We start from the raw sequence: 14,577 nt of genomic DNA, 5'->3' as shown, positions 1-14,577 counted from the left end.
ATGTGTGTGTGCGTGTATGTGTGTGCGTGTGCATGTGCACGTGTGTGTGAGTGTGTGTATGTGTGTGTGCGTGGTGTGTGCATGTGTGTGTGCGTGCATGTGTGTGCGTGGTGTGTGTGCGTGTGTGTGTGCATGTGTGTGTGTGGTGTGTGCGCGTGTGTGTATGAGTGTGTATGTGTGCATGCATGTGTGTGCGCGTGGTGTGTGTGCATGTGTGTATGAGTGTGTGTGCATGCATGTGTGTGTGCGTGGTGTGTTTGCATGTGTGTGCGTGTGTGTGCGTGTATGTGTGCATGCATGTGTGTGTGCGTGTGTGTGCATGTGTGTGTATGTGTGTGCGTGCGTGTGTGTGCGTGCGTGTGTGTGCGTGCATGTGTGTGTGTGGTGTGTGTGCGTGTGTGCGTGTGTGCTTGTGTGTGCGTGTGTGCGCACGTGTGTGCGTGTGTGCGTGCGTGTGTGTGCGTGCGTGTGCGTGCGTGTGTGCGCACGTGTGTGCGTGTGTGCGTGCGTGTGTGTGTGTGTGCGTGCGTGTGCGTGCTGGAAACAGCGGGGCCTTAAAGTCAGGGTGAATCCTGGTTTTAGCCTGTACATCTGGGGGATTTGGGGTATGTCAAAGGACTGCTGACTTAGAAATGGAAGAGATATTAGAGGTTATCCAGCTCAGCCCCTAAGTTTCCTCACTGGTAAAAAGAGAAGGCGAGGCTCCTCTGTGGTCGCTGGGGTTCCATCCAGTGGTGTCTCTGTGAGTCTGGAATTCCAGGCCAGCAAATGAAGCCAGGCCACAGTGTTCCCTCCCTCCAGGGTGATTCTGAGCACGTCCCATCTGGGACAATCCCTCAGCGACACCCTCCCGGGGGCTACTTGTGTCTTCCCTGACCCTAGGCTGAATTAACTTGACTCATCCCTTATCTCAGAGAGATTTTTCAGAGTGACTAGAACATAACCTGCTGGAGAACAGGGATTGTTTAGTTTTTCTCTTTGTTCCTTTAAACTTCTTTCGGTTCAGATCTGTGCTTTCTTTGGCGTCTGGGAAGTTGTAGGTGCTTAATAAATGCGCATTTATTGGTGTAGAGTTCTCCCAGTAAGGAAATTCCCTTTATCAACGCAGAAGGGCAATGCCGTGAATTTAATAGCTGCCCGGGTCACTGAGAGCATGACTTGGCCAGAGTCACACAGTTAGTACCGGGCAGAGGACTTGAACCGGCACCTTCCTGACTCTGAGTCCAGCTCTCTGGCTTCCACTGCAGTAGTCTGCCTCTTGCACAAAGTGCTCAATAAATGCTGCCTGTGACTCTTAATGACACTGAAAGAGTGGCCTTGGAGTCAGACTAACCATATTCTGTCAGGGTATGTGAGACCTGAAAAGCCTTTTCAGAAATAAAAATTAAAAAGCCAGCCCTCTACCTCTTTGCCCTCCGACACTGAAGTGAATCATGGTGATTGTGGATTTATACACACTTTTTTTCCCCCCTGAGGCTGGGGTTAAGTGACTTGCCCAGGGTCACACAGCCAGGAAGTGTCTGAGACCAGATTTGAACTCGGGTCCTCCTGAATTCAGGGCTGGTGCTCTCTCCACTGCGTCCCCTAGCTGCCCTGATTTATACACATTGAACTTGCTACACAGAGTCACACAGATTGCCGGTTGTCATAGGCTCACAGCCCTCAAAATTCAGCTGCTTTGCCTTTCCAAATTTAGCTGGGCTGTGTCTCACGTGATGGACGTTTGGTCTGGAGCCGAGGCTGCTTTAGAAGGCCCTCTTGGCCTGCTAGGGCTCTACGCTCCTCTGGTGTAGGCCCTGAAAACCCTGAATAATTTTAACGTGGAGCTGCGGTTCACCTGATCATGGAAATCAGGTTTCATAAATGGCAAATTCAAGGCAAATAATAGCTGACATTTATCTAGTACTTTAAGCTTCAAAAGAAATGGACCAGGACTCATTTTATAAACGATGAACTTGAGCACAGGGCGGTGGTTGCTCATGGTTGGGAAGTGAATGCCGGCAGGCCTCAAACCCTGGCCTCTTCTGACCCTAAGTTCAGAATTCACTTCCTCAAATTGAAATTTAACAAAATAGCCTCATATTTACAAAAAATCATTTTTGTTCACTTAAAAAAACCAACAAAATGAATTCCTTAATTTAAAAGTTTGGTTAAAAAGACAAAAAAAAAAAAAAAGCTTTACGGTATTGTCTGTGAATTCAGATTTTTTCCCCTCTGCCCTTGGGAAGCTTCTCCCTTTTAAATAAAAGACAGCCCGCCAGATGGTTCCGGGCAGCTGATCTCCTTTGGGCTGCCCCATGGTTATTTGACTCTGTTTCCTAATCCCATTTCTATTTTGGCAGAGGGGACGTTAGCTAAGTCCAGAAAACATGGGTTGGAGGCGCTGACACTGTTTTTTCTTCATTGCAGAGCATGGAAGGCTAGCTAGCCTGGGCCTGTGTGTGGTACCTAGGTGAAGCTGAAATACAGAGGGGAGGACATGGCTAGCTCAGTCTGCTTCTGATCCAGGAGTCTCCATCCTTGGTACGGATCATGTTGTCCACACTGGCTCAGCCCCCCTCCCCACACACACCTAGCCTATGCTTGCATGCACCAGTTAGTTCGGTCTGCCGGATCCCTGCTTGGTGAGGAGTGCCTTAGGGACTAAAGCAGAGGCCGTGCAGAAGTATTCTGGGAAGGTGACGTCTCCTAGCGAGGGGGGGAATAACTGGGAAAGCTTGGCAGGGAGGCCTGGAGGAGGCACCCCGAAGCCTGCTGGGTCTCGGGGAGCATGCTGGTGAAGGTGAAGGTGGATTTCCTGTTAATATGGATGCAGTCAGCAAATTAAATGTGTGTTATTGGGCAAGGGCATGCTGAGTCGTGGAACTGGATGCTATGTTCGGGGCGGGGGTGCTGGTGGCATAATCTAACAGCAATGATGCCTGAGGCTTTGGAGAGCCAGCCATCATTGCTCCCTGGAGCCCCAGGTACCTTTTGGGGAGGAAGGGTCTTAGCTCCGCCGAGGAAAGCCCCAACATGCACATGCCCCCGCTGACGTCCTGGAACCCGGGTCCCTTTCCCACAGTGGGACGGTCTTCCAAATGGCCCGGGCTGATGAGAGAGAAACTCAGACGACCCTAGTTCAAGTCCCGGGGCTCGCTGGTGAGTCCTTGGCCAACCAGTGTCTTCTTAGCATCCCGTTTGAGTGTCAAACCTGTGTACCCATGTGTCATCTCCTGGAGTGCCCGTGGCCTGACACCTGGGACTTCAGATTCCCTGAGAATTTCTTCACAGATTAAAAAGCCTTGAAACTTTTTTCTGGAAGCTTGGAATAGAAAACCATTTCCGGGCCTAATGGATTCCAGCTGTTCTCTTCCTCAGTGCCAATAAAGTCCCAGAAACACATTTGAGATGCCCAGTGGGGGGTTCCTGTCCCCAGCACCCCAGCCAGATGCTTGCTGGCTTTCACTGGAGGCTTCTGGGGGTGCTGGAAACCGTCTCTGCTCCCTTCCCCATGACAGGCCAGCCTGCGGGGTATGGGATTCATCCTCCTGCAGGCTAGTGGGTGCTGCCCATCCTATTTGGTCAAAGCCGCGTGTGTCTGGGTCTGACACGAACACGGATAGAGCGTTTGGCTGGTGCGCCCTGCCTACTCCTCCCTCCCAGATTACGCTTGCCTCTCAGAACCTTCTCAGGCCACATGAGGCTTGGCGGCCCTTGCTAGGCTGTTACGCGACCTCTCCTTCCTGTTCCCTGCGGTCTAGCCGCACTGGCTTTCTTATTCCCCTCTCCCCCTTTTTTTCTTCTTTCCATTTTGGCGTTGCATTTTCCAGGCTCCGGACCTTTGTGCTGATGCTGACCCCTGCCTGGGATGAATCCTCATCTCTCCTCCACCTCTTAGAATCAAAGGCTTCCTTCCAAGCTGACCTCAACCACCACCTCCCAATGGGGCCTCTCCTGAGCCCGGAGCTAGGACTCCTCTCCTGCAAACTCAGTGCATTTGGTTTGTAAGTTTCTATCTCCTTTCATGTGAACAGATTAGATGGAGCCATGAGCAGAACCTGGAAAATACGAGTTTGAATACCGCCTCAGACACTTGCTAGATTCCCATCTGTAAAATGGGAATAACCGTATCTCCCTCCCAAGGTGGTTGTGAAGATCCAATGAGATGACGTGTAAAGGGCTTTGCAAACCTCAAGGGTCACATAAACCCCTGTCCTGTTATTTTTCTCTTTTTGCCTTTAGATCTCTGCTACCTAGAGCCGTGCTTGAAATACGAGGATGGGGACTGGGTCTGGTTCGTAAGGGGACTCCCTGCTGAGCGAACGTCCTCCACGCACGTGGTTGGGACCTCCAGTCTCAGAACGCTTTCTGGAGAATCAACATCTCAGCGAGGGTCATTCAGTCAGTTTGTGTCACAGACCACACTGGAACCAGCTCTATTCAGTGCCCTTCACTGCCTTTTGCCTGGAGAAGGGAAGCACTTAACAGGCCTGAAGACAGGCCCATGCTCAGACACACGCAAAGCACTCCCAGTACTGTGGTCACTTTTCCGCCTCCTCCTCACAGTACAGAGAAAGCCGTATGCCCAATTGGGCGCCATTTTTTCCCCCCTAACATGCTGGTGGTGGATTCGGTCCCTTTTGTCTTTGTAGCCCTGGTGCCTAGCACACAGTAGGGGCTTAATCAATGCATGTTTTGTTGAATTGAATTTTATGATTCTTTCCCTGAAGGTTTGGCAGGAGTCAAGTGTGCTCTTCTTGATGACCCAGAGAGATGTAGAATCCCCCTAGAATAGGAGCAGGGTGGCCAGACTCCCAGCTATAGGTTCTGATCTCTAACTTGTACTAATTAACAATAACAACCACAACCACCATCACCACCACCACAACAATAATAGCATTTATATAGCATTTGGATGACCAGGGTCTGACTCCCTGATACACATTCCTGTCACTAAGTCACAGAAATAACAACAACAATATGTTGGATTAAGATAGAACTTGAAGGTTTGCAAAGTACTTTGCATATAGCATTTCTTTTTCTCATAACAACTCTAGGAGGTAGGTCTTGTTATTTTTTCCCATTTTATGGATGAGAACACGAGGATGGAGGACACGATCTCCAGCAACACTCACTGATTGGAGGGAATTTCACCCATGAACTCAATTTTGCTCTTAGCCTGCCCATGTCAGGGATATAACTAAGGTAGGGCAGCTGGGCTATTAGCTCAGGAAGTCAAAATCTGCAGGGTGCTGACTGCCCCATGGTGGGTGTCCTTTGAACCCTAGCCCCACCCCTCACCCTGGATGGCCATCCATGACTTTTAGAATTTAGCATGACCAGGGGAAGGTGTTCTGAGCAGTCTGGCCCAGCCTCAGTCCAGATAAGGAGGCCCGGCCCAGCTCAGCTCAGTCTAGCTACAGAGGCCAGCCAGTAAGGCCCAAAATAAATATAATCCAGCCCAGCCCAGACTCAGTCCAGCCAATGAGGCCCAATATAAATCTAGTCCAGTCTAGTTCAGCCCAGCCCAGCCCAGCCTCAGTCCAGCTAAGGAGGCCCAAAATAAATCTAGTCCAGTCTAGTTCAGCCCAGCCCAGCCCAGCCTCAGTCCAGCTAAGGAGGCCCAAAATAAATCTAGTCCAGTCTAGTTCAGCCCAGCCCAGCCCAGCCTCAGTCCAGCTAAGGAGGCCCAAAATAAATCTAGTCCAGTCTAGTTCAGCCCAGCCCAGCCCAGCCTCAGTCCAGCTAAGGAGGCCCAATATAAATCTAGTCCGGTTTAGTTCAGCCCAGTCCAGCCCAGCTCAATACAGCTAAAGAGGTCTAGACTAGTAAAACCCAATATATATTTCAGTCCAGCCCAGGCTAGCCCAGTTTAGCCCAGCCCAGTCTTGCCCAGCCCAACTGAGCTCAATACAGCTAAGGAGGCCCAATATAAATCTAGTCCAGTCTAGTTCAGCCCAGTCCAGCCCAGCTCAATACAGCTAAGGAGGTCCGGCCAGTAAGGCTCAATATAAATATAGTAAAGCTTAACCCAGTCTAGCCCAGCCCAACCCAGCTTAGGAACTGCTAAGGAAGTCCAGCTTAGAAAGGCCCAATATACAGTCCAGTCCAGTCCAGGCTAGCCCAAAGCAGCCTAGCTCATCCCAGCCTAGCCCAGGTTAGCCCAATCCAGCTAAGTAAGCCAAGTAAGGCCCAATGTAAAGTCAGTTCAATGTAGGCTAGCCTGGTCCTACCCAGCCCAGCCCAGTCTGGCTCAGTACAGCTATGGAGGCCTAGCCGGCCCGGGCCAGCCTATTCTAGCCCGGCCCAGGCTTTCCTTGTAAAGTACCTGGGAGACAAGTGGGCAGCTTCCTTCCCAGCTCTCCATGCATCCAGACCCCTTGGGCCTCGCAGGTGTATGTGCCTAGAAAGAACCAAAATAAGAGAAGGGTGAGGAGACAGACAGACATGGATGGGAAATAAAGGCAAAGGGAGAGAAGAGGGGAGCGAGAGAGGAGGAAAGTGGAGGGGAAGCGGAGGGCAGTGGGCCCAGCGGCCAGAGGAGCCTCCCAGCCTTGGAGGCAAACCCTGGGCTCAGGCCCCAGATCCCAGTCCTCACTTTGAAACCCAAGGGGGAGGCTCGGGGACCAGGGACTGTCAGAGGCAGGATTTGAGTTCAGGAGCTCTGCTGCCGACCTTAAGATAACAATAATTATCCAATCACAAGGGCACCGGCCTCCCGGCGTGGGGAGGCCAATGAGACAATCTTGAAAGCACTTGACAAGCCTTCCCGTGCTGGGTGAATGGTGATTGTTATCATGGTATTGTTATATTGTTATCACCCCACGTAACCCACACAGGAGCATGAAGTTCAGCTACAACACACTGAAAAAGGCCATTCGGACACCGCAGCTTTCCAGGGCATGAGAGTCACCCCTTGGGAGAGATCTCCTCCCAGTAAGGGCCGGCTCTCCCTGCTGGGTCTGGCTGAAGCTGCCCTTCTTCAAGTTCTCTCCTCCTCCAGTGCCCTCTGGGGCTGGCCAAAGGAGTGTGGGCCCTCTTGTGGTGCTTGCCGACAGCTCCAGGCCGGTTCCCAGTCTGGCGGTCCCGGGCCTTTCTCCTTCCCAGTCACGGCTCTTTGACATGTCCTTTCTCAGTGTGGTGCCAGAGCTGGGGCTTGAGCAGGGTCTCCGGGTCAGCCCCCCCCCCATGCTGCTCGCCCCCAGGAGCCCAGTGGCCCCCACGGCCCAGGTTTGATTTTTATTGAGAAGCAGCAGACACCGAGCCGGAGCAGGCGGGGTTCAGGACCTGCCGTGGCCCAGACCTGGCTTGTAATCTTGGGGAGTCTCCCCTCTTCTCTAGAGGATTAAAACTGTGTTGGTGAAGGAAGTCTCCTCACCCACGGGCTCCCTCAACCAAAGAAACCACTTTTATGAGTGGGATAGTGAAGCACCTTGGGGTCACAGCTGGTCTAGGGGGCCCCTCAGCCTAAGAATCTCTGCTTCTGGCAGAGGATCCTCCCAGAGAAGGAACCATGTTGGAATGCTGGTCCCCATCTCCCCACTCTCAGAACCCCGGTGGGGGGAGCCTCAGGGCCTGTCCCCATCGCCCCACTCCCAGAACCCTGGAGGGAGCCTCACCTGTGACGTTGGGAAACAGCGTGTAGTAGGGCTTCTGGCAGGAGTAGTGGACCTGGGATTTGTAGGTGGTGAGGTTGTTCCTGGTGGCAAAGGTAACGCGCCCGTGCTCCAGCTCCGTGGGGGTGCTGCAGTCTACAACTGAGAGAGAAGGGAGTCTGCCATCATCTCAGGACTGAGCCACTGTCAGCCCTCGATGCCCATGGGGGGCCGACAGCTGAACCCTCCCCCTCAAGCACTCCCGTTTCCAGGTCTCCAGGAGGCCTCCCAACACCGGGCCAGCCCAAGGCACTGGCACGCGACTCTGGGGCTGACTTCTGGCTACCTGACCCCAAACTCTGGGCTATTGTTCCAACCTCAGCTCCAGAACGAGTTCTGGCTGGAACGGAAGCCTCCAAAGTCTTGCTCTCATCAGGGCCCATGGGGTGACAACATCGTGGCCCTGGCAGGAGGAGACTTGGGAAAAAATCCAGATACTTCCTGGTCCCCATTGCAGAGGTGGGGAGTTTGGAACTGAAGGTTAGGGGTCACTCTGGCTGGGGGAGGGAGTGTCCCTACTTTTATGGAAAGAGCAGTTTGAGCTGCCCAGAATCCCAGCTGCAGAAGGCAAGGGCTTCCCGTGACGGGGCCGAGGGCCTCGTTCTTTTTTCTCTCTGCTTGTTTTGGGCCTTGCGTCTCATTCCTGAAGAGCCTCTGAGTTGGGATCTACTTTCCCTTCTCCAGTTTCTTTAGAACCCATCTTCTGAGCTCACAGATGCCCAGACTCCCTAAAATCCCCACGAAGCCAAAGTCAAGTGTAGCTGGGGCCACGTCCCGGGGCTCTGGCCCGGAGGGTTGGGGGGAGTGGGGACCTCTGCAGAATTGTGGGCCTCGAGATTTACATGGGCACACAAGTCCATGCCTTGGAAACGCTTGTGGGCTTTCCTGCACCAGAAAAACTCAATTTTTTCATACTCTCCATGCCCCGAGGCTTTGCAACCTTCACCGCTACAACGGAAAACCCCACGACAGAGTCCTTCCCCTTGGGGGGCAGGTGACTTATCACAGGTAATCACCCAAACAATAAAATCCGGGCCAACAAGATCCAACGACGGATCCTCGTGTATTTCACCTGTCCCAGGGTGTGTATTTCGTAGTTCATAGACTCATCTGTCCTTTGGGAGTCTCTCACCTCAACATTCAGGGAGTCTGGGCGGAGAGCTCCTAGCCCCCCATTACCTGCTCTTTTTGAGATTTCTGGAGGGACTGAATTCTATCAATCCCCCAGAAAACCAAGGAAAAAGAGCGTGACCTTCGAAAGTCCCAAGTGTGGATTTACACTCTTCCCCTCCCCCAGAACCCAGTGGCTTCCAGCCCATTTCCCGGTCCAGGACCCTCCATCCCCATCTTAGCAACACGAGGCTTTAGGTGCTGCCTGGGAAATAGCAACCCCTTTCATTCAAAGGATGACATATCCCCTGCGTCATTTACCCAGAGACAAGGCAAAATGGAAACCGTTCTTTGACAAGTTTAATTCTGGGGAATCGTGCTCTGGCGTCACATATTCTTGTGGAAGCCTTCCTCCCTGGAATCAGAGCTGCTTTCCAGTACTTCTACAGACCCTTCTCTTCTTCCTCAGTTTTACTCTAATTAATCTTGGGTTCTGAGACAGTCCTGCCTTAGGACTCCATGGATTGCACGCCTATGCATCCGTGAAGACACACGCCATAACTAACGCAATAAACGCCAAGAAGTCTGGAATCATTAGTCCAAAGGGCTGGGACTTTTTATGGATGGCCAGGTGTTGTGGAACATGAAGGAAAACACGGGAGAGAAGTCATTTAAGTTGTAAATGCCCCTCAGGTAAAGTGACCGCTAGGTCCATTTGGCCAAATACTCTCCAAGCTACTTGCAAAGACGGGATTTTATTGTATTTCCATTTTCATTTGAGAGCACACATTAGTGAGGTCGTCTGGCTGACGTATAACATTAGCTGTTGGACAAACTGGGTTATCTGGCTAATGTCGGACATCGGCCTTTTCTCGACTCAAACACATACGCACAAACTTCTAAAGCTTCACCCGATTTAATCTTAGGGAACGGGATCTTTGCTTGGAGTTTTTAAGGGCTTCTCTCGTTGCGGATTCCGTCTGCCTTCTTTTGGTAACAGGCAGAGAATATTCAGCCAAAACCTTAGACGATACTTAGACATCGTGAATTCTTCCCCTCACCCCCAGCTCTTTAGCCGATCAGATAATTATCTCCCTGCGAATATTTCTCAGCTCCCCTCCTCCTCTCATTCCCCAACACTCCTGCCAATTTGGGCCAAGGGGAGGAGATACAATCAGGAAAAGAAAGAGCTGTGATTCTTAGTTTAGAACACTCTCTTCTCGTTAGATTAGGCGGTCTGATCCATGAAAAAATACCCCAAGACATATAAATGGAGGCAGGCTGGGGTCAATGGAAGGTGAAGACATTTATTTATTTTAGAACTCGATGTAGCCTTCCCATTTCTCCATCTACATGTGATTAGATCATTTTTTATCTCTTTTCTGTCTTTTCTGCGTTCCAAGTCAGCCTCCTTTTCTGAGCCCAGATTTCCTTAGTTGAAAGGAGCCTTTAGCTAAGACTTTCTCTTCACCTCCCTGACTGGGTCAGACGGGTTCCTTCTGTCTCACATCCCGACAGATTGTGGCACCCGTCGCCGGGCATCTGCCTATGACCAAAGGCCCGGGACTCTGGGAACTTTTCTCTTCCCCTCCCTTCATCACTTCCATACTGTTGGGCCAAGAGTATTCTTCAGTTTGTATTTTCTCAGTTTCCCTCTGTTACTCTTTAACACTTCCTCCTCCCCCAAGCTTTCAGCTCTCTCTCTTCTTCCTTAATGTCTAAGGCTTATTCCTGTTTCTTTTTCTTCCCTTGTGGCTTCTCTGTTCCTGTCTCAGTCTCTCCCCTTTTCTTCCACCTCTTGGTTTCCTCCTCTATCTATTGAGGTTCAGGTGTGCTGACAAGAGAATCAGAATGAGAACCAGCTCCAGTGCTCAGGCCCCCAGTGATTTCTAAATGAGATCTGGTAGAGTTCCCAGCCCTATTCTCCCCAAGTGCTCTTGGGTACCACGGCCATACTTGGACCCCTGTCTAGACCCGGTCTGAGCTGGAGAAGTTCTCGGGTATACAAACGGAGGAGAGAGGAAGAAGGTACTTTCTATTAGACCCATCTCTTTAACTCAAAGTGCTCTTGGGTACCACAGCTATATGTGGACTCCTCTCCAGACTGAGTCTGAACTAGAGTTTATTGGGTGTACAAATGGAGGAGGGGAGAAGGAAAGTACTTTGAATTGGGCCCATTTCTATAACCCAAAGTGCTCTTGGGTACCACAGCCATACTTGGACCCCTCTCTAGACCAGGTCTGAACTGGTGAACAAATGGAGGAGGAAGATACTTTGTATTGGGCCCATTTCTATAACCCAAAGTACCCTTGGGTACCACAGCCATATTTGGACCCCTCTCTAGACCAGGTTTGAACTGGAGAAGTTCTTGGATGTACAAATGGAGGAGGGGAGGAGGAAGGACTTTGTATTGGGCCCATCTCTATTGCCCAACTAGGTGCTAGATCTTCCATTCTGAGAGTTACCACGGAAGAAAGCAGCTTTCTGTTCATAGAGTACAAGGGACCATCTGGTTACAGCATTTTACAGTTGCTGCATCTTCATGAGGTTCAGAAGTGTCTCTCATTGGAGACAAAAACGCATCCAGAACCAAAAGGAGTGAAATGGCGATATTTCAGGCACTGGGACAGGCAGGCAACAAGGCCTGTTGAGAGCCCCTCAAGTCCCCCCACAAGAAGCTACCTACTTTGAGTACCCCTAAGATCACCCGTCTTCTAGGAGTAACAAACAGCAGGTTAAATAGTGAGAACAATTAAGCATAAAGGAGTTTTGTCTAAATCACACTGATCCCTCCATGGAGCTCACGTGGCCATCGTGACCCCCGTGCTGGCCCCCCTTAGGTGCAGATTGAGAGTCATTTATCTCTGGATCTCAGACTCAGGTTACACTCGAGCTGCTCAGCATTGCCGAGAACCTGATTAACTGATTTTTAGCAACGCTCCCAAGTCAGCAAGAGAACGAGCAGGGAAAGGTGGGACACTCAAGCAGGAATTGCCAAAGAACTGGGCCGGGTGTTGGGAGCAGTCCGTGAAGGACCCGGGACTGGATGAGATGCATCCAGTACTCGTGGAGAGCCATTCATCCTGATCTGCAGAAGTCCCAGGGAGGTCTCCGGAGGTCCTGGGGTAGCTGATCCTTCTCAGGAAGACACTGCCAGGAGATCCTGCTGGTCACTTGGTCTCCTCTTCCGGGGGCACTTCACTCTCCGTTCCATTTTCAGGCTCTGCGCCCGTGGCGAAGGACAAGAAGGGATGGGAGGAACCGGGAAAGAAGCCGCAAGAGAGGGGAGAGGGAGAGAGAGAAGAGAAAAGAAGAGAAAGAGATTATTGGGCAAAGCAGGAGCAGCTCATGCAGGAGACAGAGCGATTGCTTTAGCCAGACTGGCGAGGGTGCACAAGGCTGGCCCAGGAGAAGGGCAGCTGTGGGTGGGGGGCATGGCTTATCGTTATGAATCCTGGATGTCTCGTTTCATGCACTGGGGGACTCCCAGTGAGGGAAATCACTCCACTCGTCAGCTGGCAGCTGCCCAGGGTCAGCCAACCAGTGCTTGGGGAGGACCCTGAGGCCAGATTTCTGTCCATTCACAGCAGTGTCTGGCTCATTGAGCTAATATAGGACGCCCGTGGTTCCTGTGTTCTGACTCACGGTGCACAGAATGCTGTGACGGAATCTTATACAGAAAAGGGTTTTCAGAGCTAGAGGATCAATATTTCTGGATTGTTTTATTCTTGAAAAGCCCTTTCTATGGAACAACTCTGCCAAATGGGTCATATACATAAAGGGTATTAATCTCATTTTACAAATGGGGTCTCAGAGGTCCAGTGATACACTGTAACTCCAGGGACATAAAGATCCTTGGAGGTATCTGGTACAAGAAAGGTATCTTCCTTTACAGATGGGGAAAATGAGGCAATGGAGGTTAAGGGGCTGGCCCAAAGTCACACAGATAACATGTGTCAGAGGGGCCCATTGAACCTTGAACTTGGATCTCTGGCTATAGGGACAGGGCTGCTCTCACTGTACACCGGGAAGATTTGCTCAGAGATATAGAGCGGAAGCTGGAGTAGGGCCTCGCACCCAGAACCTTTCCATCAGGCCAGACTTGAGGGTGCTATAATATACTAAGAGTCTCTCTGGCTCCTAAGGCCTGGGAATCACTATTCACTGGAGGAGAACTTATCACGGACATCATTGATTAGGACAAAACATTCATGTATATTTGATAAAGCCCAAGCACCTTCACTGGCAGAATTTTTCGACAGCTCTGCTCTCGAAGTGATAGATGGGAGACTGACCCATAAAGTGCCCTTTCTCTCAGCGGTCACACAGCCACAGAGGCCATTTAACCCAACCCACTCATTTTATGGATGAGGAAACTGAGATCTAGAGAGATGAAGGGTTCGAGGCCACACAATTAGTAGCAGAAGCAAAGTTTGAACTCAGGCCCTCCGACTCCAAGTTCAGAATATACCAGGTGAGCCCCCAGCCTGATCACATGCAAAGGAAAATGGAAAAGAAAAAATAAATACCCACATCCCAGCCCAAAAGGGTTATTCAAGAGGTTAGTTCAAATGAGAGCACTTGGCAGCCTTACCCAACAGCCCGTGGGGTTAGGGGTCAGTCAGATTTTGGAGAATGGGCACTGCTTCCCAATGGGGGCAAACTTTTTAATCCATAGACTGTGAGTTCTTCAAAGGTGGAATATATAAAATGGCTAAAAGATCATTTTGAAGCAGGAGCTCTCTCCATCTCCGTCTCCTTCTGTCCCCATCTCCTCCCTCCTTCACCCTTGTTTCTCTGCCTCTAACTCTTTCTTTCTTGAATTCTCCCCCTGTTTCTCCTTCCATTTCTTCTAAATCTCTAGCCTGAAGACCTCTGCATCTGGAACACAGGACTCCCATATTTGGATTATACCCCGCCAGGTCTTTGCCATCCCTTCTGTTTTTAACACAGTTCTGCAAGCTTAATAATACTCCAAAAGGCTCAAAGAATTAAACTGCATTAAACTGAAATGTAATTCTTCTTTTGTCTGTTGTACCTCATACTAAAAATATACTCTGTGTAAAAAATTAAAATTCAGTGGCAGAACCATTCAGTTTTTTCTCACATGGATGAATAGAGAAAGTGCTGGCTTTGTCTTAAGCATCTTTCCCAAAGCTACAAGAGATGTAATTTCAGGAGGTTCATCTTAGTTCATTTTACTTTTCGGTGCTCACCATAAACTTTCCATAGCAGACCATTCTGAAGAAAAGCAGAGATTAAAGGTGGGATTTGTGGCTATGATTGGGAGTGGGTCCGGAAATGAACCCGGCTAAAGATTTGCAGACCAGGAAGGAGTATCCTTCCCGTGGGCCACCAACACTTTCCTCAGGTCATAGACATGGGGAGCACTGAATGGCTCCACAAAAATTTATATTGGCTCTCTCTTCACAGAAAGGAAGTGATCGGTCAGCGATATAGCAGTCCCGTCAGAACCGGCTGCGTGCTGGTAATGTCAGGTCACCGGCTTTCGAGAACAAGGATAAAAGAGCAATTCTCAAATCAAAAACAAGGTAATGTGCTCCTTCTTACATTTCCTTGTGCATTCACATTTTTTTTTTTTTTATGACCAGGTTTTTCTCCAAATCATATTTATTCCCAATGGCTTTAGGCTCGACTAGATTTGAGACTAGACTTCACTCTGAGTGAAGATATGACTTGTTCAAAGTCACAAAGCGTTATCTTTCTATTCTATAGTGTTTGGGGACAAAGAAATGGGGAAGAAGGAATCAATGGTGTCCACTCTGATTATACATGCACAAGAACAAATATCAATGAAGGTCTTTGATTT

General features: G+C 50.2%; 1 protein-coding gene across 3 annotated transcripts in view; it reads right to left on the bottom strand.

Moving 5' to 3' along the window:
- The window catches only part of MASP1 (MBL associated serine protease 1), a 91,221-nt gene that overhangs the window by 21,732 nt on the left and 54,912 nt on the right, over positions 1-14,577 (bottom strand). For 2 of the 3 annotated variants that reach the window (XM_074297912.1, XM_074297911.1), the window contains exons 9-10: positions 7,602-7,739; positions 6,311-6,385 (exon numbers count right to left, since the gene is read on the bottom strand). In XM_074297912.1, the coding sequence (XP_074154013.1) occupies positions 6,311-6,385; positions 7,602-7,739 (213 nt within the window). Of the gene's footprint in view, positions 1-6,310; positions 6,386-7,601; positions 7,740-9,485; positions 11,971-14,577 lie in introns of those variants that run through there. The other variant, XM_074297915.1, reaches the window with a different exon arrangement.

This window comes from Sminthopsis crassicaudata, chromosome 3 (assembly GCF_048593235.1).
Source record: "Sminthopsis crassicaudata isolate SCR6 chromosome 3, ASM4859323v1, whole genome shotgun sequence".
In the NCBI taxonomy this organism is placed as follows: domain Eukaryota; kingdom Metazoa; phylum Chordata; class Mammalia; order Dasyuromorphia; family Dasyuridae; genus Sminthopsis; species Sminthopsis crassicaudata.
This window is presented reverse-complemented; position numbering and strand designations above follow the sequence as displayed.